A 21,586-nucleotide genomic window follows, 5' to 3' on the forward strand; every position below is an offset into this window, starting at 1 on the left:
GGAAAATTAGGCAGAATATAGGAAAGCACTGTGGTCCTAATTATTCACCAATGGATATCCTATCCTATATAACAAAAGAGAAACATGTAAATTGACCGTCCCTCCACTACATTCACCAGCCAAGCAGGCATATGCAAATTAACCAAAGATGGCAGGTTAATTTTCATACACAGGTGCCGGGTGGAGAGCAGAGCCTGAGAGCTGGTGGCTGGGAGGACTTGGCAGAGTGGGAGGCCATGGGATGGAGACAGAGCAGGAAGGGAAAACCAAGAGCGTGGGGAGCACCAGGAATTCTGGGAATCGTAGTTCTAGTGGCAGACGTATCTCCTAGACCAGTGGTCGGCAAACTGCGGCTCTCGAGCCATGTCCGGCTCTTTGGCCCTGAGTGGGCTCTTCCACAAAATACCACGTGTGGGCGCGCACGTACAGTGCGATTGAAACTTCGTGGCCCATGCGCAGAAGTCGGTTTTCGGCCTGGGCGAGTCTATTTTGAAGAAGTGGCATTAGAAGAAGTGGGGGATGCTGGTCAGTCGGGTGACAGGAGATGCGGCGCAGGCGGGCTGCGGGATACGCAGCGCGGGGAGATACATTGTTTTGAGGTACGTTCGCTGAGGTCGACCCCTTCCAACTCTCCCATCCACACTCGTCTATCTGAAACAAGTATAAAAGTGTGGATGGGAGAGTTGGAAGGGGTCGACCTCAGCGAACATACCTCAATCAGATTGAGGACGTTTTTAGCAAAGGCCAGTTTAGGAGGACCCTAATTAAGTTAATAACAATGTACCTACCTATATAGTTTAAGTTTTAAAAATTTGGCTCTCAAAAGAAATTTCAATCATTGTACTGTTGATATTTGGCTCTGTTGACTAATGAGTTTGCCGACCACTGGCCTAGAGCAGTGGTCAGCAAACTGTGGCTCGCAAATCACATGCGGTTCTTTTGCCCCTTGAGTGTGGCTCTTTCACAAAATACCACGTGCGGGCGCACATGTACAGTGCGATTGAAACTTCGTGGCCCATGCGCATAAGTCAGTATTTTGTGGAAGAGCCTCACTCAAGGGGCCAAAGAGCTGCATGTAGCTCACAAGCTGCATTTTGCCGACCACTGTCCTAGACCAGTGGTTCTCAACCTTCCTAATGCCGCGACCCTTTAATACAGTTCATGTTGTGGGTGACCTGCAGCCATAAAATTATTTTCGTTGCTACTTCATAACTGTAATTTTGCTACTGTTATGAATCGTAATGTAAATACCTGTCTGATATGCAGGATGTATTTTCATTGTTACAAATTGAACATAATTAAAGCATAGTGATTAATCACAAAAACAATATGTAATTATATATGTGTTTTCCGATGGTCTTAGGCGACCCCTGTGAAAGGGTCATTCGACCCCAAAGGGGTCTCGACCCACAGGTTGAGAACCGCTGCTCTAGACACTAGAGCAAAGTGAGCCTGGAGCAAGTTACTGTGGGGGATGGAGGGAAAGCAAAGGTGAGAGACATAAGTAAAATCAGAGTGTCTAGGAAAAACTAAAGGGAAGATATCCTAAAACTTCCAGGAAATCGCCAACAATGAAGCAAGGAAAAAAAAAATTGCCTCTGTTATTCTGTGCGCAACAAACCAAACTGAGTTGGGGGTCTCAGACAATTGGCTCATATGATTGCAAAGACAGAAACTCCCGGATTGGAGAGGGCTCCCCGATTGGAGAGGGTGCAGGTCGGGCTGAGGGACCCCCCACACCCCCCAGTGCACGAATGTCATGCACCGGGCCTCTAGTAATTCTATAATAGGCCTCAATTATCTGAGGATTAACTCCTTCCACTTGAGGGGGAAAAACAGCCACTTTTCAGTTCTAGATTCCAAGATCATTTAAGGTCCCTAAAATTATCAGAGTTTCAAGGTCAGTGGTCCTAAATCAGGGATGATTTTGCCCCCGTGGGGACATTCAGAAATGTATGGAGATATTTTAGATTGTCGTATGGTGGACTAAGGGTGGGTGTTACTGGCAAGCAGTGAATAGAGGTCATGGATGCTGTTAAGCAACTACAATGCACAGGAGAGTCCCCATGACAAAGAATTATCTGGCCCAAAGTGTCAACATTGCTGAGAATGAGACCCTATTCCATATGGAGGGGTAAAGGGTCTGAAAGAATAGGGACAGCAGGTCACTTTCCACCCTAGATCTGGAGAAGAAAGCCACGGTCCCTCTGACTCAAACCCATTCAACAGTATGCCAGAAGGAAAGAAAAGCCAGGCGGGCAGACTCATTTAATTCCTAAGTCCAACTGGCACTCAAGAGTTCTATCTCACTCCAGCCTCGGTCTCTACCACCTGCTGTTGCCATTCAGGTGAACAGCAGGTGGGAGGGCTATACTCCCTCTGCCCCATCCGAGAGGTCTAATTTGACCTAGTCCAGTGGTCGGCAAACTCATTAGTCAACAGAGCCAAATATCAACAGTACGACGACTGAAATTTCTTTTGAGAGCCAAATTTTTTAAACTTAAACTATATAGGTAGGTACATTGTTATTAACTTAATTAGGGTACTCCTAAGCTGGCCTTTGCTAAAAACATCCTCAATCTGAGGGGTCGACCTCAGCGAACGTACCCCCACTTCTTCTAACACCACTTCTTCAAAATAGACTCGCCCAGGCCGAAAACCGACTTCTGCGCATGGGCCACGAAGTTTCCATTGCACTGTACCTGCGCGCCTGCACGTGGTATTTTGTGGAAGAGCCACACTCAAAGGGCCAAAGAGCCGCATGTGGCTTGAGAGCCTCGGTTTGCCGACCACTGACCTAGTACAATCCAGACTTTTGTGAAGATAAGAGAAATTCCATCCTGTGCAAGACAGACACAAAGGGTCCCACACTTAACCCCATAGCCATCCTTAAAGTCCTGAAAGGCTGCTGATCAGACTCATTTAATGAAGCCAAACGGAGAAGAGGCCTAAGTCTCCCAAGGCCTTGGGAGAAATGTCAGGAGCCTGGTAACGGGCAGCTCTCCCCACTTAATCATCATATAGGATGGCGAGTTCACTCACTCAGCAATCCAACAGGAGTTCCAAGAATCTATCTAACTTCAGCATGAAAAGATCATGGCCAACTTCCTCTTAATCCAAAACACTCAGCCTTCTGTGGCAACGAAGCAAGGGAAGTCAGCTTAAGTTACAGAGAACCTCAAGGAAGGTACCAGAGGAGTGAGGAGAACGTGCCCATTCTGACCACAAGGTGACAAGAACTCCTGGGACTTGGTGTCTGAAATAGCACTAGACACCACATCTGAGACCCTAACATTGAGCCCCCCTACAGTTTTCCCAAAGTGCTCCCTTGTTCTGGGGAATTGCTGAATTTCTTAGAGTTGCCATTTCTTCTCTCGAGGAGGGGCCACGCCGGCCAAGGGCCAAGGGACGGACTATGTGCACTCTTGACTGGTCGTTCTCTGTGAGGTTTCTACTTCCAAGCAAAGTCCAGCCTCATCCCAACAAAGGATGATAACTGTATTTCCACAAAACTGAAGGCATGTGACTCTCAGAGCCCTTCCGAAGCAACGTTATGCGGAAGAACTAAAAAGTGAGGTCCTGAACAAACAGAAGAAAGAGTAAGCAACAACCGTCGGAGGGGCACCCTTAGGAGACAGGCTCCTAAGTGCAATGTTCCACGCGATTAAAAAAGCTCTCTCAGCGCCACCAGAAGACCAGGTCAAAACAAAACAAAGCTGGGGACTGGCCCCGCACACCTAACTCCTCCCTTCTCTCCTATTTATATCGTCACCGAAACAGACCACAGCACTCAGTGGTAGGTGGGAACTCAGTTTACCTGCCCTCTGCCCACCACCGAGCTCAAGCCGATACTTTTTCCTGCATCTCCATTGCCTTCCAGCGTCTGCACACGAGAGCCCAGGCTTACCTCTGCGCAGACTTCGTTTCCGGGGGTCCCCCTAGCAGAAGGTCAAGGCAGAAAACAAACGTGGGGGAGTCCACTGTCAAGCTCTGTTTTGGAACCTCAAAGACGCACAGAAATACAGACAAGCCGACAGCCACTTGGGGGAAATGACCCCCTCCAGGCTACGCAGGGAAGCGCACCCAACAAAGTCACCAGCTTCACCAACTCTCCCCTGGCCCATTCACAGGCAAAAACAACTCCAAACACTTCCAGCCTCAATGGCTGACGGCAAGAAAGGTCCCAAATTCAACAACTTGTAGAAAACCAATTATCCTTCGACACATTCTCACCTGAATCCCCAAATTCCATGAGGCCCACCTAATTTTGATACAACATTAACATTAACTCACATCTTTACAGAGAACTGGGGCAAGTGCTACCGCAAAGAAGGCGCTGGCATCAAGCTTCACTCACAGACCAGGCCTCCCGCTCCCGCGCAGCCCCGCGCCCAGCACTCGGCCCGCACCCACTGGGGCAGCGCCCACTCGGCCCGGCTCCTCGCCAGGGGCATTCTCTCTCCATAACACGGTCCCTCCCTCCTCGCACCCAAACAGCAAAGGAAGGTCTGGAAGCCGGAGCGGTCCCTGAAGAGCCTGGTTTCCAGACGCCATCCCGGGTCCTGCTCCCGTTCTCAGGCGCCCAGAGCCGGCTTCCCTCCGCGCACCGGCCGCCCCCCGCCACCTCCGCTCCCGGCCCCCGGGACCCGCTGCCTTCCGGTCAGAACCGGGAAGCAGCGCGAAGCCGGGGAGCTCAGAGCCCGGCCGAACCTCCGCCAACTCCAGGGCAACCACCTGAGCGCCCTGCAGGCTCCCGCCGCCCGAGCTCGGGCCCGGCCCCCACAACTGCCCGCAACTGGCGCTGCCCCGCTCCGCCGCCGTCCCGCGCGGGAGCCCCAGCCCCCGCCTCCAGCCCGCGCCCCTCCCTCCCAAACTTTCTCCATGACCTCGGCGCCCCAACAGGCCCCCCACTCCCCAACCTCCATGCTCCCTGGTCACCCAGATCCGGCCCGAGCCCCCTCCAGGTGCCACTCGCACCCTCCCCAACCGCCCCGAGCCCCAGCCTCGCTTCCCCGCCTCACGGCTCTGGCCCCGCGCCCCGCGCCGGAATCCCGCCCTCCTGCCGACCCCCGCCCCGCTCCCCACGGCCGCGCCCCTCCCCCACCTGGCCGCGGCGCCCCCTCCCTCCCGGCCCGGCCGGGCGTCGCCACCGCCTCCCTCGCTTTCCTTCCCCGGCCCTTCGCGGCCCCGCCCGTCCGCCCGCCGGCCGGCCCGCTCGACCCCCTCCCCGCCCCGGCCGCCCCGCCGCCTCACCCCGGACTCAGGCTCGGCGCCGCCATGTTGGATCCATCCGCGCCGCTCCCCCCGCCGTCTCCCGGCGCCGCATCCGGGCTCCTGCCGCCGCCGCGGGCGTGGGACCGGGGGAGGGGAGCGGAGGGGCCGGGCGGGCGGGGCCGGGGAGAGGCTGCGTCCCGAGCGGCGCCTCCGGAACCTGGCCGGCGGCGGGCCGGCTGGCGGCGGCGTCAGGCCCGCGGCTGGGCGCGCGCGGAGTGGCCATGCCAGGTGAGGGCAGCCGGCGCGGCCTCCGCGGGCGACGCGGCTTCACGGCGCGGGGCGCGGGCGGGCGGCCATCTTGCTGCGGGGCAGCGGGGCCTGCGCGGGGCCTCGGGGCGGCGCGGGGAGGAGGGCGCGCCGGCGGGGGCGCCGGGGGGGCGGCTCAGAGACCCGCTGAGGACCGGCCGGCGGCCCGGACGCGGAAGGGCGGACCGGAGGGCGCTGGTCGAGAGCGGGGAGGGTCGCGACCTGGGTTGACCTTTGCCCTGAGCTTCCGGTTGACCCGGACGTGGGGGCCTGGGCCGCTGCCCCGGCGGCTCCCGGCGCGGGCGGGTGTGGTCGGAGCGGGTCTCGCCTGAGCACCGGCCCCCGAGGAGCGGCGCCCGCGGGGAGCCTGGCGCGTTGGGAAGGGGGCGGCCCGGGGGCCCGACCGCAAAGGCCTGGAAAGTGGGTTTTACCCTCCGACACCGGAGAGGCTGTGAGGAGGCGAGCGGAGGCGCCGACGGCGACGTCCGCCCTTTAGACACGAGCGCGGGGGGGCCGGGGCCGCTGTCCGTCCCGGAGAAGGGAGAGCGAGGGGAGGAGATGGGAATGGCCCCGGCAGAGGGAGGCGGCGAGACACGCCCCGGTTCCCCTCGGGCGTCGGGGGTGATGTGCCGCTGCCTGGGGAGAGAATGGGTGTTCGGTGCCGGCGGGCTCCCGATGGACACTGGGCAGGCGATGTGGGCCGGGGGCCCAGCGGGAAGGTGGGTGGGTGCGTGACTGAAGGTGGTGCTGGCGCCATGGAGGCGAAGGAGAGGCTGAGCGAGGAGACCTGCCCGCCAGCGGCGCGATCAGGGCGCCAAGGAGAGCGCCCTGCGAACGGGCCAGGACAGGCCGGGAGGGAAGGATCAGGGACGCTGGTCACAGGGTTAAACGTAGCATCAGGTAAGACGCCACTAAAATACGTCACCAGATTTTGCAACAAGGAAGTCATTTAGTAATTTTGGAGACATCTGGTTCGGAGACATGGTGGGTTAGAAACCAGATGGAAGTGAATTGAGTGATTGGGAAGGCACAGGGTGGGGCAAAAGTAGGTTTACAGTGGATCCAGAAAAATCTATTATAGACTAGTGGCCGGTGCACGGATCCGCGCCTGCGCCTGGGAGCTTCCCGTCCCGTGAGCCCCAGGAAGTCGTGTGGGGAGCCTGTCCTCCGCCCCGCAGCTTCCCGAAAAAATATTTCCAAATGCCCTTCTGCGGCCAGGGTCGCGCCTTGCTGGCCGGGAGGTCCCAGTAGACGCCTTGGGCTGTGCTGGGCGCCGGATAAGAGACGCTCTGAGGTGAACAATACAAAGTTGGGGATCTTGGGGGGTGGGGGTGCTCTCTCGCCCACACCGCCATTCCTCAGACCCATCTGACTTTTACCCCAAAGGTCAGTCGCCACCTTGTGGCCACTTTTATATTGGTGCCTTCCTCTGTAGCTCCAGGGCAGTCAGTAAGGGATGAGATTTGAGCTCGATGGCCGAGGCAGAGTTCCAGGAGCCCAGCGGCAATATCAGGCTCATCCCGGTTACTCCGAGTGTTCGCTGCATCCACCTCCGGAGATTGTACCTGTAGGCTTATGGGGATGTGCCTCTCGGCAAGTTCTAGCTCAACCGTGGGCATCCTCAGTGATGGGGACCGGGGACCAGCGCCGCGGGGGGTGGTGGACCTGCCTGCCTGCCTGCCCACGGGAGCCGCCGGGGATCCGCAGGGAAGTGGGAGCCTGGATGCTGACTGGGCCCAGGAACGGTGCAGTGGGCTCAGCTGCAGACGCACGTGGAAGACCTGCTCGTAGGATTGGGGTGTTCTCTGTTCCCGGGACTCTCTCCGGAGGTGGGGACCTGTCCAGCTTGGAAGTGGCAGCTGGGGGTGGTAGGAAGGAAGAAGGGAGAAGCTGATCACAGTCCCGCGTAAGGCGCGTTCTTAGTATTTCAGTTCTGCATCCAAAGGAACATGGCACTGATGCCCAAGGGAGAGTTCCAGGGGACTGGCGTTGGTATCAAGGTTGTCCCGGTCACACGTGAACCTTCCACGCTGCATTTGTTCACAGTAGATTGTACCTGGAGGGTACAGGGGGTGATTTTTCCACGCAACTCCTGGCCCAAGTGTGGGGCTGCCTGAACCAAACAGGTCAGGCCAGCACCTGCTGGTTGCCCCTCTACCCACTGGACCTGACCAGTGCTCTGCAGGGACCCAGGAACGGGTATTCAGTGCCAGGACGCCGACTTTCCAGGAGATGGAGCCAAGGACGGGTGGTAGGTGGAAGTTGGGAAGGGCTCAACCAGGGACATGTGTGGGTGTCAGTCATTGGGCCGGACTTCATCGGCGCTCACTCTCCAGATGGAGGCCAGCCCAGGCAGTATGTGCGTGAAGTGCCTCTGGGTTTTTCTGGAGCCCGCATGCAGAGACTCAGAGTGCAATAGGCAAGAGGTGCGATGTAGCCACAGGATCCAAAGGGAGAGTTCCACCGGCCGGAAGCGGCTGATCTGTGGTCATTGCGGCTACACCCCCACCACTCCCGTGTAGGGACTGCAGTCTGTTTGCTGCAGATTGCGCCTGCCTGAGGTGGGAGAGGCTTGTGCACTGTAAGTGCGCTCCCCAGCCGTGGGCCCAGCTTCTAGCTGAGAGGCGTTCCCGCTATGGGAGCACAATGACCAGCAGGAGGCAGCTCCTGCATTGAGCATCTGCCCCCTGGTGGTCAGTGCGCGTCATAGCCACGGGTGATTCCAGCTGTTTCGCCATAACAGTCGCTGAGCTTTTATATCTATAACAGGTAGTCCTTGGGTTCCCTTGGACGCATACATCATTTCGTGGTTACGTCGCCATCTCCCATTTATTTATTTAAAAGAAAAGTTCAATCATTTCAATGTATGTGCATATGTGCATTATGTTTTTTATTATTTATTTACTACAAGTAAAGGTCAGGAATTGTTATCTTTCTTTCAAATTTTTTGACTCTTTCACTTCATTACTGCTGTGTATGTGCTCCATGTGAGTGACATAGGTGTTTATGTAGGTGGGTTCTGACTTACGGCAAAAATTGCATTATGTCGCACGGTAGGAACAGATCTCTGACATAACCTGAGGACCTATTGTAATAAAAGCGTACTATATAAGTTGACCGAATGGCCGAACAGCAGAACGACCTTCCAGGCGACCACACTGTGACACCCACTGGCGCCAGGCCAGCCAAGGCGGGTGTGATGCGAGTGGTCGGGGGCCTGGCCATCACCCCATGCCCGCCGTACAGAGGAAGGCCCAACGTCACCAACAAGCAGACTGCTGCAGTGGGCGGGGCCTCCTGCTGTGGGGCACAATCAATCACATGATCGCCCTGCAGAGGGAGGCCCAGGCCACCAACCTGGGGATGTGCCCTTGGTCAGAATCTAAGCTGGGACCCTTCAGTCCGCAGGCCGACACTATCCATTGAACCACACTGGCTAGCACAGTAAATGAATATATTTTTAACCTTTTTGGGTCCAACGTGAAGGCTGACTCGACAGACCAGGCGCTAGGAGCAGGTCCGACGTCGAGCTGAGGTCTAGTGAGACGGAGAACTTCAACATTCAATCCCGTCAATTAATTTGGACCAGACTGTTTGAATTCCAAAAATAAAATTGGACCGCAAAGGGTTAAAATCTTAAGAATTTTAATAACCAGTCAAAGCTAAGTAAAGAAACTGGGAGTTACCTAAAACATAAGGGTACAAAGAGATTGAAAGTGAAAGAATGGAAAAAGATATATTATGCAAACATAAGCCAAATGAAAATTATATCGCCAAGGTGAAAAGCATTACTAGAAATAAAGAGCATTTTATATCAAAAAATTCAATTTGCCCTAACCAGTTTGGCTCAGTGGATAGAGCATCGGCCTGCGGACTCAAGGGTCCCAGGTTCGATTCCAGTCAAGGGCATGTACCTTGATTGCGGGCACATCCCCAGTGGAGGGGGGTGTGTGTGTGCAGGAGGCAGCTGATCTATGTTTCTCATTGATGTTTCTAACTATCCCTCTCCCTACCTCTCTGTAAAAAATCAATAAAATATAGATATTTTTAAAAAGTTCAATTTGCCATGGAGTTAAATTTGTATGCATATCTATATATCCTATATAATAAAAGAGAAACATGTAAATTGACCATTCCTCCACTATGCTCACCAGCCAATCAGGAGTGAGTATGCAAATAAACCTGACAAAGATGGCAGGTTAATTTGCATATGCAGGTGTCAAGCATCCGGGGAGGCGACGGCAGCCACAGGCTCCTGGGACCTTCGCTGGCAGAGAGCGGGAAGTTTGGAGGACTTGGAAGAGTAGGAAGCTGCTGGACATAGAGCAGAGCAAGAGAGAGAGCGGCTTGGAGGGCATGGCTCCCTCTGTCACCCCAGCTTCCTCATCACAGCTGTGGACACTGACAGCAGGGAGGAGGAAGTCCCACCCCCTCAGAATCAGCCTTTAGTCAGACAGCTCTCAGCGTCCTGACAGCCAGGACTCTCATTCACCTGCATCTCAGACCGTGAGAGCAGAGAGGTGGGACTACGTCTAAAGAACAACTGTTGATACAACGTAGCTCTGCAGCCGAAAGATGCCGGCGTTATCGACAGAAAATGTCTGAAGAGCAACGTGCGTCTGATCTTGAAAGAAGGCAGCACCTGTGATAGAATGTATCTGAAGACCAGCTACTGGAAAAACGTCACTCTGGTGCCAAAAAACACCGGCATCATCGACAGAAAATGTCTAAAGACCAACGTCGTGCCTTTGAAGTTGAAAGAAAGCAGTGGCGACGACAGAATATGTCTAGAGAACAGTCATCAACGAGTACTACCAATACTGGTAGGAACTGCCTTCTCAGCGAAAATGGAGTACATGAGGATGCAATTCTCTAACATAGTTGTGGAATGAGTTAGGTATGAATTTTGCCTATCACTAAATTTCTCTGATGAAAAACCATCCAATGGGAAATTTACTCGGTGTTGTAGCAAAGGGAAAGTCTGTCCAAATGATACACATTTTCCAGGTTACCCGACATATTTTAAAAGATTAATGTATTTAAAAAGGTTAATGACAAACGAAGATTCTGACAGTAAAAATTTCATGGAAAATATTCATTCCATAAATAGTTACTTTGCTTTTGCTTCCATGGGTGCAGATATTGCATCGCCATCAGGATATGGGCCATACTATTTTAGAATACATGGACAAGTTTATCTCCGTGCTGGAACTTTACATTCTTCGGATGGTGTTTCTCGGAAGTTTGCTCAACTCTATATTTTGGATACAGCTGAAGCGATAAATAAAAGATTAGCAATGCCAGAAAACCAGGGCTGCTCAGAAAGACTCATGATCAACATCAACAACCTCATGCATGAAATAAGTGAATTAACAAAATCATACAAGATGCTCCATGAGGTAGAAAAGGAAGCCCAATCTGAAGCAGCAGCAAAAGGTATTGCTCCCACAGAGGTAACGATGGCGATTAAATACAATCGTAACAGTGACCCAGGTAGATATAATTCTCCCCGTGTTACCGAGGTTGCTATCATATTCAGAAACAAAGATGGAGAACCTCCTTTTGAAAGGGACTTGCTCATTCATTGTAAACCAGATCCCAGTAATCCAAATGCCACTAAAATGAAACAAATCAGTATCCTGTTTCCTACATTAGATGCAATGACATATCCTAATCTTTTTCCACATGGTGAACAAGGCTGGGGAACAGATATTGCATTAAGATGCAGAGACAACAGTGTAATCCACAATCATACTACACAAAATGTAAGGACACAAGTCACACAAATGCAGTATTATGAATTTCATCTCTCTGTGCAGGACACATTCAATCCTATTTTAAATGCAGGAAAATTAACTCAACAGTTTATTGTGGATTAATATTAAAAAATGGAGGCCAATCTGATAAATTTCATCAAAGCAAACCAATCTGAGTTGTGAGTTGAAAAATACAATCGTTTGATGGATTATCTCAAATGTAGATCTGAAAATGACAGTGTGCCGATTGGTAAAATGATACTACTTCCGTCGTCTTTTGAGGGTAGTCCCAGAAATATGCAGCAGTGATATCAGGATGCTATGGCAATTGTAACGAAGTATGGCAAGCCCGATTTATTCATAACCATGACATGCAACCCCCAAATGGGCAGATACTGGAAACAATTTACAACGCTGGCAAAGTGTTGGGAGCCATGGCATAAACAATTCCATCTTAGAAGTAAAAGTTTCCAGTTCCCAGTTACTGGAAACCACATGTGTCCTGCGGTTTGGCCAACAATTAAGAGTAATCGTCACATAACACCAACAATTAAGAATAACCGTCACACACCACTTGTCACACACCACAAGCAAACAGCTTCCACTTGCTGATAGGCTACTACCATAAGCTTTGCTACCCACTCCTGCTACCCACCCCCCGTCCCTAAAACAGTATATATTCTGCCGCTGTAAAAATAAAATTTGAGGCTTGATCAGACTCCTGTCTTGCCTCCATTTCTTCGCGTCTCCTATCCTCTCATTCCCTTACAGGCACCTTCAGGGCACCCACGTTGCATGCCCCGCGGGTCGGGGCGGCAAAGTAGTTGAAAACAGACCTGACTTGGTAGCCAGAGTTTTTTATATTAAGCTGAATTCTCTTTTAAATGATATCTGTAAAATCCATTTATTTGGCAAAGTAATAACTAAAATTCATGTCATTTAATTTCAGAAACACGGACTGCTGCATGCTCACATAGTATTGATATTAGATAGTGAGTCCAAATTATGTTCTTCTAATTAATTCCCTTTTAATATGCACAAATTTCGTGCACCAGGCCCCACTAGTGTGTGTGTGTGTGTGTGTGTGTGTGTGTGTGTGTGTGTGTGTGTGTGTGTAATGCAAATTAGGATGGGACGCCATAACGGGTCATGACCAGACAGGAAGAGGTTGGGCATGCAGGTGAGGCCTGGAGCAGAGACAGAGACAGGGCCGGTGAGTTGCCATGCTCTGGCTCGGGCAGGCCCCCAGAGCCGGGGCAGACATGGACAGGGACAGGAGGGCAGGCCTGCGGCTGATTCAGGCCTAGAGGGGAGACAGTGGGCCTGCCTCCTGTGGTAGCAGTGCAGCTCCCTCCCGGGGAAGTGGCTTGGTTCCCTCCCAGCTCCTGTGGGCGAGGGCGGCTTCCGCCTCCTGCAGAAGCTGCATGGCTCCCATGGAAGCAGCACGGCTCCTGGAGGTGCACTGAGGTTCCCACCGGCTCCCACGGAAGCAGCGGGGATCCTACTGCACACGATATCGCATGATGGGCTACTAGTAATAACCTCAAATTACATAGAACAGAAGTACAAGAAAAAATAGACACATTCATAATTTTAACAGGAGGTTTAACACATTTATTTTGTGACAGAGCATACGTCTCTCAGAACCAATAGATCGCCCCTCCCAAGAAATCAGTAAGGTTATAAAAAAATTAAGTAACATGAGCAGCAAATTAGATTCAGCAAGCATATATACTCCACTATATTCAACTACTGTGAACTAGAAATTATTTTCAAGCACACTTGGAACATTTTTTAAATTGGCCATATTGAACTATAAAGCACGTTTCAACAAATTTCAGAAGACTGAAATTATACAGAGTGTGTTTCTTGCCCTCATTGCAGTTAATCTAGAAATCAGTAAGAAAAGGTAACTCAAAAGTCTTTATATTTAGAATTTATGAAATACATTTCTAAGTGACCCTCTTTCAAAGAAATCACAATGGATTTAAAAAATAATTAGAACTGAATGATATTAAAACTATGTACTGAAACATATGGGAACATATATAGTCATTTTCTTTTTTCAAATTATAAGGAAAGTTACTAAAAATGGTGACAGAGTAAGTGGATGCTGCACAGACATGCTCCCAGGAACAAACTGGTATTACAACTGAAATACAGAAAAAACGTCCTGAATAATTAATGGGAAACTCACAGGAGAGAACGCTGACACCCAAGGACCGATAGTGGAGACCTCATAGAGACTGGTAGAAGGGGCAGAGGCACAAAAGGCTGGCCGGGCTCCAACAGACAGAAGCTAAAGTCCCGGAGAGATACCTCAGCTAAGGGGGTTGCCACTGAGAACTCCGGGATCTAATCCCCAACCTGGGCCCCCCAGCAGAGAGCACCAAAAACAAGAGGGTAACATAACATCTGGCTATGAAAACCAGCAGGGTGCTGTCTGCCAGAGAGTAACAGCTGAAAATTCAGGCACTCTCTTAAAAGGCCAATGCACAAAATTCCCTGTGGAGCTACCCACCTTGTGCTCTGGCAGAGGGAGGGTGAAGTGGACTGGAGCTGTGAGAGCAGTAGCCAGTACTGGGGATTCAAGGGATAGAGCTCAGAAGGCAGACACCCCAACTTTCCTGGGCAGAATCATTCCCTCACAGTGCACGGACATCTTTCCCAGTAGACATCTGCCTTGCCTGGGAGGAGGACAGTTAACACACCCTATTGGAGAACACCTTATCCTGAGGACACTTAAGAGATTAAAAATAGCAATTAGCCTCCAGACAGAATCAACTGCCCAACCCTGATGAAAACTCTCCACACCTGAGGACAATTGCCTGGAGGCAAGTCAAGTCGGAATTTTATCAGTCTGTAGGCAGAGGCAGTCTCTGCAGGCTTTGAGTATGCCTGATCTATTTAGTTAGAAACAGCCTTTGACACTGTCCTGCACTAGAAACTGAGAGGTGTAGAGGATCTACCTAATACATAGTCACAAACCCAAACAGAAAGCCAAAATAAGGAGACAAACAACCACCAAATGAAAGAACTAGAGAATTCTCCAGAAGAAAAGAATGAAGCAGGGCTTAGAAATTTATCTGAAACAAAGTTCAGAGTAATGATGGTAAAGATGCTCAACAGCATGAAAAAAGATCCTATCTAATAAAAGAGAAACATGGTAATTAGCGTACGACTGCTACCCTTCCCATTGGCTAATCAGGGCGATATGCAAATTAACTGCCAGCCAAGATGGCGGCCAGAAGCCAGGCAGCTTAAACTGAACATGAGGCTTGCTTGCTTCAGTGACGGAGGACTCCAACGTTCCCCGCCTGCCGCTGCCGGCCTCTGAGCTGCAACTCTAAGCAACTATGTTACAAATCTAGAAGCTAAACAAAATCCCAGAAACCTGCTTTAGTCGCAGGGCTTCAGCAAGCAGGATCGCAGCAATGTTTCAAATACAGAAGGTAAACAAAGGCCAGAAACCTGCTTTCAGCAGCGGAGGCCTAAGAGCTGGAGCCAAGCCTCAGAGCTAAAGGTGGCCCAGAATAAAAGAAAGAAAGAAAGAAAAAAAGGAGCAGTTGGGAGCTTCAGTCACCCACCAGCCTGAAAACAGCCCTCAGCCCCTCACCCAGACTGGCCAGGCACCCCAGTGGGGACCCCCACCCTGAAGGGTGTGTGACCAGCTGCAAACAGCCATCATCGCCTCATCCAGGCTGGCCAGGCACCCCAGTGGGGAACCCCACCCTGATCCAGGACACCCTTCAGGGCAAACCAGCTGGCCCTGACCCGTGCACCAGGCCTCAATCCTATATAGTAAAAGGGTAACATGCCTCCCAGCACTGGGATCAGCGGAGCCGTGAGGCCTCCCGGCACCAGGATCAGCGTGACGGGGCAGCGCCCCAACCCCCTGATTGCCCTGCGGCTCTGTGTGTGACAGGCTGCGGTGCCCCAACCCCCTGATCCACCCTGCTCTGTGTGTGACGGGGCGGTGCCCCAACTCCCCTATCTGCCCTACTCTGTGGATGACGGGGGGAGCTCCCCAACCCCCTGATTGACCCTGCTCTGTGCGTGACAGGGTACAGAGCCCCAACCCCCCTGATGGGCCCTGCTCTGTGAGTGACAGGGGGCAGCGCCCCAACCCCCTGATTGGCCCTGCTCTGTGCATGACGGGGTGGCGCCGCAACCTCCCCATCGACCCTACCTTGAGTGTGACGGGGCGGTGCCCCAACCCCCCAATCAGCCCTATCCTGAGCGTGACTGAGGGTGGCATCGCAACCTCCCAATCCGCCCTGCTCTGTGCATGACAGCGGCGGCACCCCAACTCCCCAATCGGCCCTGCTCTGAGCCCGACCAGGGGCTGCACCTAGGGATTGGGCCTGCCCTCTGCCACCCGGGAGCAGGCCTAAGCCAGCAGGTCGTTATCTCCCGAGGGGTCCCAGACTGCGAGAGGGCACAGGCCAGGCTGAGGGACCCCCCCCTTCTCCCTGAGTGCACAAATTTTTGTGCACCGGGCCTCTAGTATTCTATATAATAAATATCTAATATGCAAATCGACCAAATGGCAGAATGACCGGTTGCTGTGACACTCACTCACCACCAGGGGGGAGACACTTAATGCAGGAGCTGCTCCCTGGTGGTCAGTGTGCTGCCACAGGGGGAGCACCACTCAGGCAGAAGCGGGACTCACATCTGGCAAGTGCGTAGTGGTGGCAGAAACCTCTCCCACCTCCACTGCAGCACTACAGATGTCCCCTGATGGCTCCCGGACTGTGAGAGGCCAGGCTGAGGGACCCCTCCCCCCCCCCAAGTGCACGAATTTCATGCACCAAGCCTCTAGTAGTAACTATGAAAAAGAACAGTCTGAGATAAAGAATGACATAACACAAATAACACATTGGAAGGAATACACAGCAGATTAGGGGAAGCTGAGGATCGAATCAGTGAATTAGAAAACAGAGTTGAAAACATCAATCAGAAAACCAATTAAAAAACAGGAGGGGAGCTGTGGGACAACTTGAAATGTAACAATATTAGAATAGCAGGTGTGACAGAAGAGGCAGAAAGGGAGACAGGCATAGAGAAGGTATTTGAAGAAATAATGGCAGGAAACTTCCATAATCTGGTAAAGAAAAAAGTCACACAAGTTCAAGAGCAAGAAGAACCCAAATAAGCCCACGCCCTTTAAAAGGCCAAAAATTAAAGACAGCGACTCTTAAAGGCACAAAGAGAAAAAAAAACTGTTACCTGTCGAGGCTGACCAGCAGACCCTGAGTGATGGATAAATGATTACTCTGACAAACATTTCTGTGAAAGCATGGGTTAAGGCCGTGGTTCTCAACCTTGGCTGCACATTAGAATCACCTGGGAATCTTTTTTTAAAATCCTGATTTCTGGGCCTCATCCTCTGGAAATTCTGTTTCTTTGTTATGGAGTGGGGCCACAACATTAGTAACAAAGAAACATCCTTGGAGGATGAGGCCCAGAAATCAGGATTTAAAAAGATTCCCACCCTAACCGGTTTGGCTCAGTGGATAGAGCGTCGGCCTGGGGACTGAAAGTTTCCAGGTTCAATTCCGGTCAAGGGCATGTATCTTGGTTGCGGGCACATCCCCAGTGGGAGGTATGCAGGAGGCAGCTGATTGATGTTTCTCTCCCATCGATGTTTCTAACACTCTATCCCTCTCCCTTCCTCTCTGTAAAAAATAAATAAATAAATAAATAAATAAATAAATAAATAAAAAGATTCCCAGGTGATTCTAATGTGCAGCCAAGGTTGAGAACCACTGGGTTAAGGGACTGCATGGATAAAGGAACCAGACAGCCCTGTTCGCCTGCCTCCTTCGGCTTTTATTGTAGCAACAGCTTGAACTAAAATTAACTATTAGGTACTATCAGCAGGGTAAGTATCCTTGAGAAAACATATGCATCTGTAGTGTCCTTTAAGCGAGGTAATCTAAAGTCTAAACAAGATTCCAGTAAAACACCCGGGGGCTCAGACTTGTTTGCAAAAACCTTTAGCAAGGTCCCCTGGTGGCCTCCGACCTTTTGGAGATTCCTCCTTGCAGACTTTCCAAGCAGTCCTGTGCTTCCCACAGTTCCCACAAAGGAGTTTCCATAAGGCTGACACCTGACTTCTCATCAGAAACTCTACAGGCCAGAGGGAATGGCATGAAGTACTCAAGGTACTGGAAAGCAAGGATCTGAGACCAAGATTACTATATCCAGCAAGGCTGTCATTCAAAATAGATGGTCAAATAAAGAGCTTCCTGGACAAAAAAAAAGGCCAAAGGAGTACATCACCACCAAGCCAGCATTGCAAGAAATGCTAAAGGGATTCCTATAATGAGAAGAAGAAATAGAGAAAAATAGGCATACGGAATTAAAATGGCAATAAGTAACTACCAATCAATAACAACCCTAAATGTAAATGGACTAAATGCTCCAATCAAGAGGTGTAGGGTAGCTGAATGGATACAAAAGCATGACCCAACTATATGCTGTCTGAAAGTGATCTACCTCAAAACAAAAGACACACACTGGATGAGAGTGAAGGGATGGAAAAAATTTTTCCATGCAAATGGAAAAGAAAAAAATCTGGAATAGCAATACTCATATCTGACAAAATAGACTTCAGCATGAAGGCCATCACAAGGACAACAAAGGTCGCTATATAATACCAAAGGCAAACATATACACACCCAATATGGGAGCACCTAAATGTATACAAAAACTTCTAGAGGACTTTAAGGGAGAGATCAACAACAATACAGTCATAGAAGGGGACTTTAACACCCCGCTGACTTCACTGGATGGATCTTCCAGACAAAAACTTAACAAGGAAACAGATACTCTAAAGGACACACTGGATCTGATGGATTTAATTGACATTTATAGAACATTTCACCCCAAAGCTGCAGAATATACATTCTTCTCAGGTGCACCTGGACCATTCACAAAGATAGACCACATGTTAGGACACAAAACAAGGCTCTATAAGTTCCAGAAGATTGAAATCATATCAAGCATCTCCTCAGATCACAGTGGAATGAATTAAAAATCAACTACAGTAAAAACACCCCAAAACATTGAAACACATGAAGGCTAAATAGCATGTTATTAAACAGTGAATGGGTTACCACTGAGATCAAGAAAGAAATCAAAAACTTCCTATAAACAAATGAAAATGAACACACAACAACCCAAATCTTTGGGATACAGCAAAAGCAGTCCTCAGAGGGAAGTTCATAGCACTACAGACATACCTCAAAAAAACAAGAAAAACCAGCAATAAATTATTTAACCCTACAACTTAAAGAACTAGAGAGAGAACAAGAAAAGCCCAGAGTAAGTAGAAGGAAGGAAATAAAGATTGGAGCAGAAATAAATAACACAGACTAAAAAAAATAATAATAATACAAAAAAAATCAATGAAACCAAGAGCAGGTTCTTTGAAAGGATAAACAAAATTGATAAACCATTAGCCAGACTCATCAAGAAACAAAGAGAGCGGGCCCAAATAAATAAAATCAGAAATGAAAGTGGAAGAGTAACCACTGACACCACAGAAATACAAAGGATTGTAAGAAAATACCATGAACAATTATATGCTAACAAGCTGGACAATGTGGTTGAAATAGACAAATTCCTAGAAAAATACAACCTCCCAAAACTGAATTAGGAAGAATCAGAAAACCTGAATTGGCCAATAACAACTGGTGAAAATAGAAGCAGAAATCAAAAAACTCAACAAACAAAACCCCAGGTTTGGATGGCTTCACAGGGGAGTTTTACCAAACACTTAAGGAAGAACTAACACCTACATTTCTCAAACTATTTCAGAAAATCCAAGAAGAAGGAACACTTCCAAACTCTTTTTATGAGGCCAGCATTATCCTTATTCCAAAACCAGATAAAGATACTACCAAAAATAAAAAAAGACAGGCCCCTATCCCTGATGAAAATACCTAGATGCTAATATCCTCAACAAAATATTAGCAAATTGCATCCAGTAATATATTAAAAAGATCATACACCATGATCAAGTGCGATTTATTCCAGGGATGCAAGTCTGGTACAATATTTGCAAATCAATAACCATGATATATCACATAAACAAACTGAAAAACAAAAATCACACGGTCATATCAATAGATGCAGAAAAAGCATTCAACAAAATCCAACACCCATTTTTGATTAAAAAAATCACACACAAAAGCTCAGCAAAGTGAGAATGGAGGGGGCATATCTCAACATGATAAAGGCCATATATGACAAACCTACAGCCAACATCATACTCAATAGGCAAAAACTAAAACCATTTCCCCTAAGAACAGGAACAAGACAGGGATGCCCACTTTCACCACTTCTGTTGAACATAGTACTGGAAGGGCTAGCCATAGCAATCAGACAAAAAGACGAAATAAAAGGCATCCAAATTGGAAAAGAAGAAGTAAAACTGTCAGTATCCGCAGATGACATGATATTGTACATAAAAAACACCACCAAAGACTCCATCAGAAAACTACTAGACTTAATAAATGAATTTGGCAATGTAGCAAGATACAAAGTTAACACTCAGAAAGCTATGGTTCTTTTATACACCAATAATGAACTTACAGAAAGAGAAACTAAAAAAAAAAAAATCCCATTTACCATTGCAACAAAAAAATTAAGATACCTAGAAATAAATTTAGTAGGTAAAATACTTGTATTCAGAAAACTATAGGACATTGAAAAAAGAGATAGAGCAGTGGTTCTCAACCTGTGGGTCACGACCCCTTTGGCAGTCGAACGACCCTTTCACAGGGGTCGTCTAAGACCATCCTGCATATCAGATATTTATATTACGATTCATAACAGTAGCAACATTACAGTTATGAAGTAGCAACGAAAATAATTTTATGGGAGGAGAAACCAAGATGGCGGCATAGGTTACCGCCGGAGTTTGCTGCCTCAAACAACCACTTTAAAAATACAACTAAAAGATGGAACGGACATCATCCAGAACCACAGGAAGGCTGGCTGAGTGGAAGTTCTACAACTAGGAGGAAAGAGAATAGCATACCGAGACTCAGAGAAGGCGCAGTGCTGAAGTGAAATACTAAGGTGCGGAGGTGCATGCGGAGCGGGCTGGCGGCAGAGGGCGCGGTTGTCTGTTTCAATCAGGAGGGAGTCTCAAACTCTGAGCTCCAGATCCGGGGGAGTCTCCAGGGACCCAGACTCAAACGGGACTGTCTGGCTTTGGTCGGAACTCGAAGGCAGCTTTCTCTCCGAGGTTTGCAGCGGTTGCTGGGACTCTGAGAGGCAGAGCCCCAGGGGATGGGACTGAGAGCAGCCATAACTGCTCACTCCCCCCTCCCTGTAGATCCCCCAGGACCTGCCCCGCCCAAGCCCTGCACAGAGGCATTTGCGGGATAGCCTTAGGCAAAGGCTAGATTAGCACCACCCTAGAAATCCAGCACAGAAGTTCTCCCACTGCAGACACAGCTGATTCTCATAGCCAGTTGGCCTGGAGGTCAAATCACCCCCAGTATTACCGACAACAACCAAGGCTTAACTACAACAAGACTGCGCACAAAGACCACTAGGGGGTGCACCAAGAAAGCATAAAAAATGCGGAGACAAAGAAACATGACAGAAATGGAGGATATAGAGCTCAAAACCGCACTTTTAAGGTCTTTCAATAATTTTCTAGAAACTGCCAATAAACTTAATGAGATCTACAAGAAATCTAATGAGACCCTCAATGTTGTGATAAAGAACCAACTAGAAATTAAGCATACACTGACTGAAATAAAGAATATTATACAGACACCCAACAGCAGACCAGAGGAGCACAAGAATCAAGTCAAAGATTTGAAAAGTGAAGAAGCAAAAAACACCCAACCGGAAAAGCAAAATGAAAAAAGAATCCAAAAATGCGAAGATAGTGTAAGGAGCCTCTGGGACAGCTTCAAGCATACCAACATCAGAATTATAGGGGTGCCAGAAGATGAGAGAGAGCGAGATATTGAAAACCTATTTGAAGAAATAATGACAGAAAACTTCCCCCACCTGGTGAAAGAAATAGACTTACAGGTCCAGGAAGCGCAGAGAACCCCAAACAAAAGGAATCCAAAGAGGACCACACCAAGACACATCATCATTAAAATGCCAAGAGCAAAAGACAAAGAGAGAATCTTAAAAGCAGCAAGAGAAAGAAACTCAGTTACCTACAAGGGAATACCCATAGGACTGTCAGCTGATTTCTCAACAGAAACTTTGCAGGCCAGAAGGGAGTGGCAAGAAATATTCAAAGTGATGAATACCAAGAACCTACAACC

General features: G+C 49.4%; 2 protein-coding genes across 5 annotated transcripts in view; one reads left to right on the forward strand and one right to left on the reverse strand.

Annotated features, from left to right (window-relative positions):
* The window catches only part of DEDD (death effector domain containing), a 14,836-nt gene extending 9,442 nt beyond the window's left edge, over positions 1 to 5,394 (reverse strand). For both annotated transcript variants that reach the window (XM_059675615.1, XM_059675614.1), the window contains exon 1: positions 5,254 to 5,394. The gene's annotated coding sequence lies outside the window, so the exon portion shown is untranslated. The remainder of the gene's footprint in view (positions 1 to 5,253) is intronic.
* UFC1 (ubiquitin-fold modifier conjugating enzyme 1) overlaps positions 5,278 to 21,586 on the forward strand; it is a 24,560-nt gene continuing 8,251 nt past the window's right edge. For all 3 annotated transcript variants that reach the window (XM_059675616.1, XM_059675618.1, XM_059675617.1), the window contains exon 1: positions 5,278 to 5,502. In XM_059675616.1, coding sequence (XP_059531599.1) covers positions 5,278 to 5,502 — 225 coding nt within the window. The remainder of the gene's footprint in view (positions 5,503 to 21,586) is intronic.

The sequence above is a fragment of the Myotis daubentonii genome, chromosome 18 (assembly GCF_963259705.1).
Source record: "Myotis daubentonii chromosome 18, mMyoDau2.1, whole genome shotgun sequence".
Classification (NCBI taxonomy): Eukaryota; Metazoa; Chordata; class Mammalia; order Chiroptera; family Vespertilionidae; genus Myotis; species Myotis daubentonii.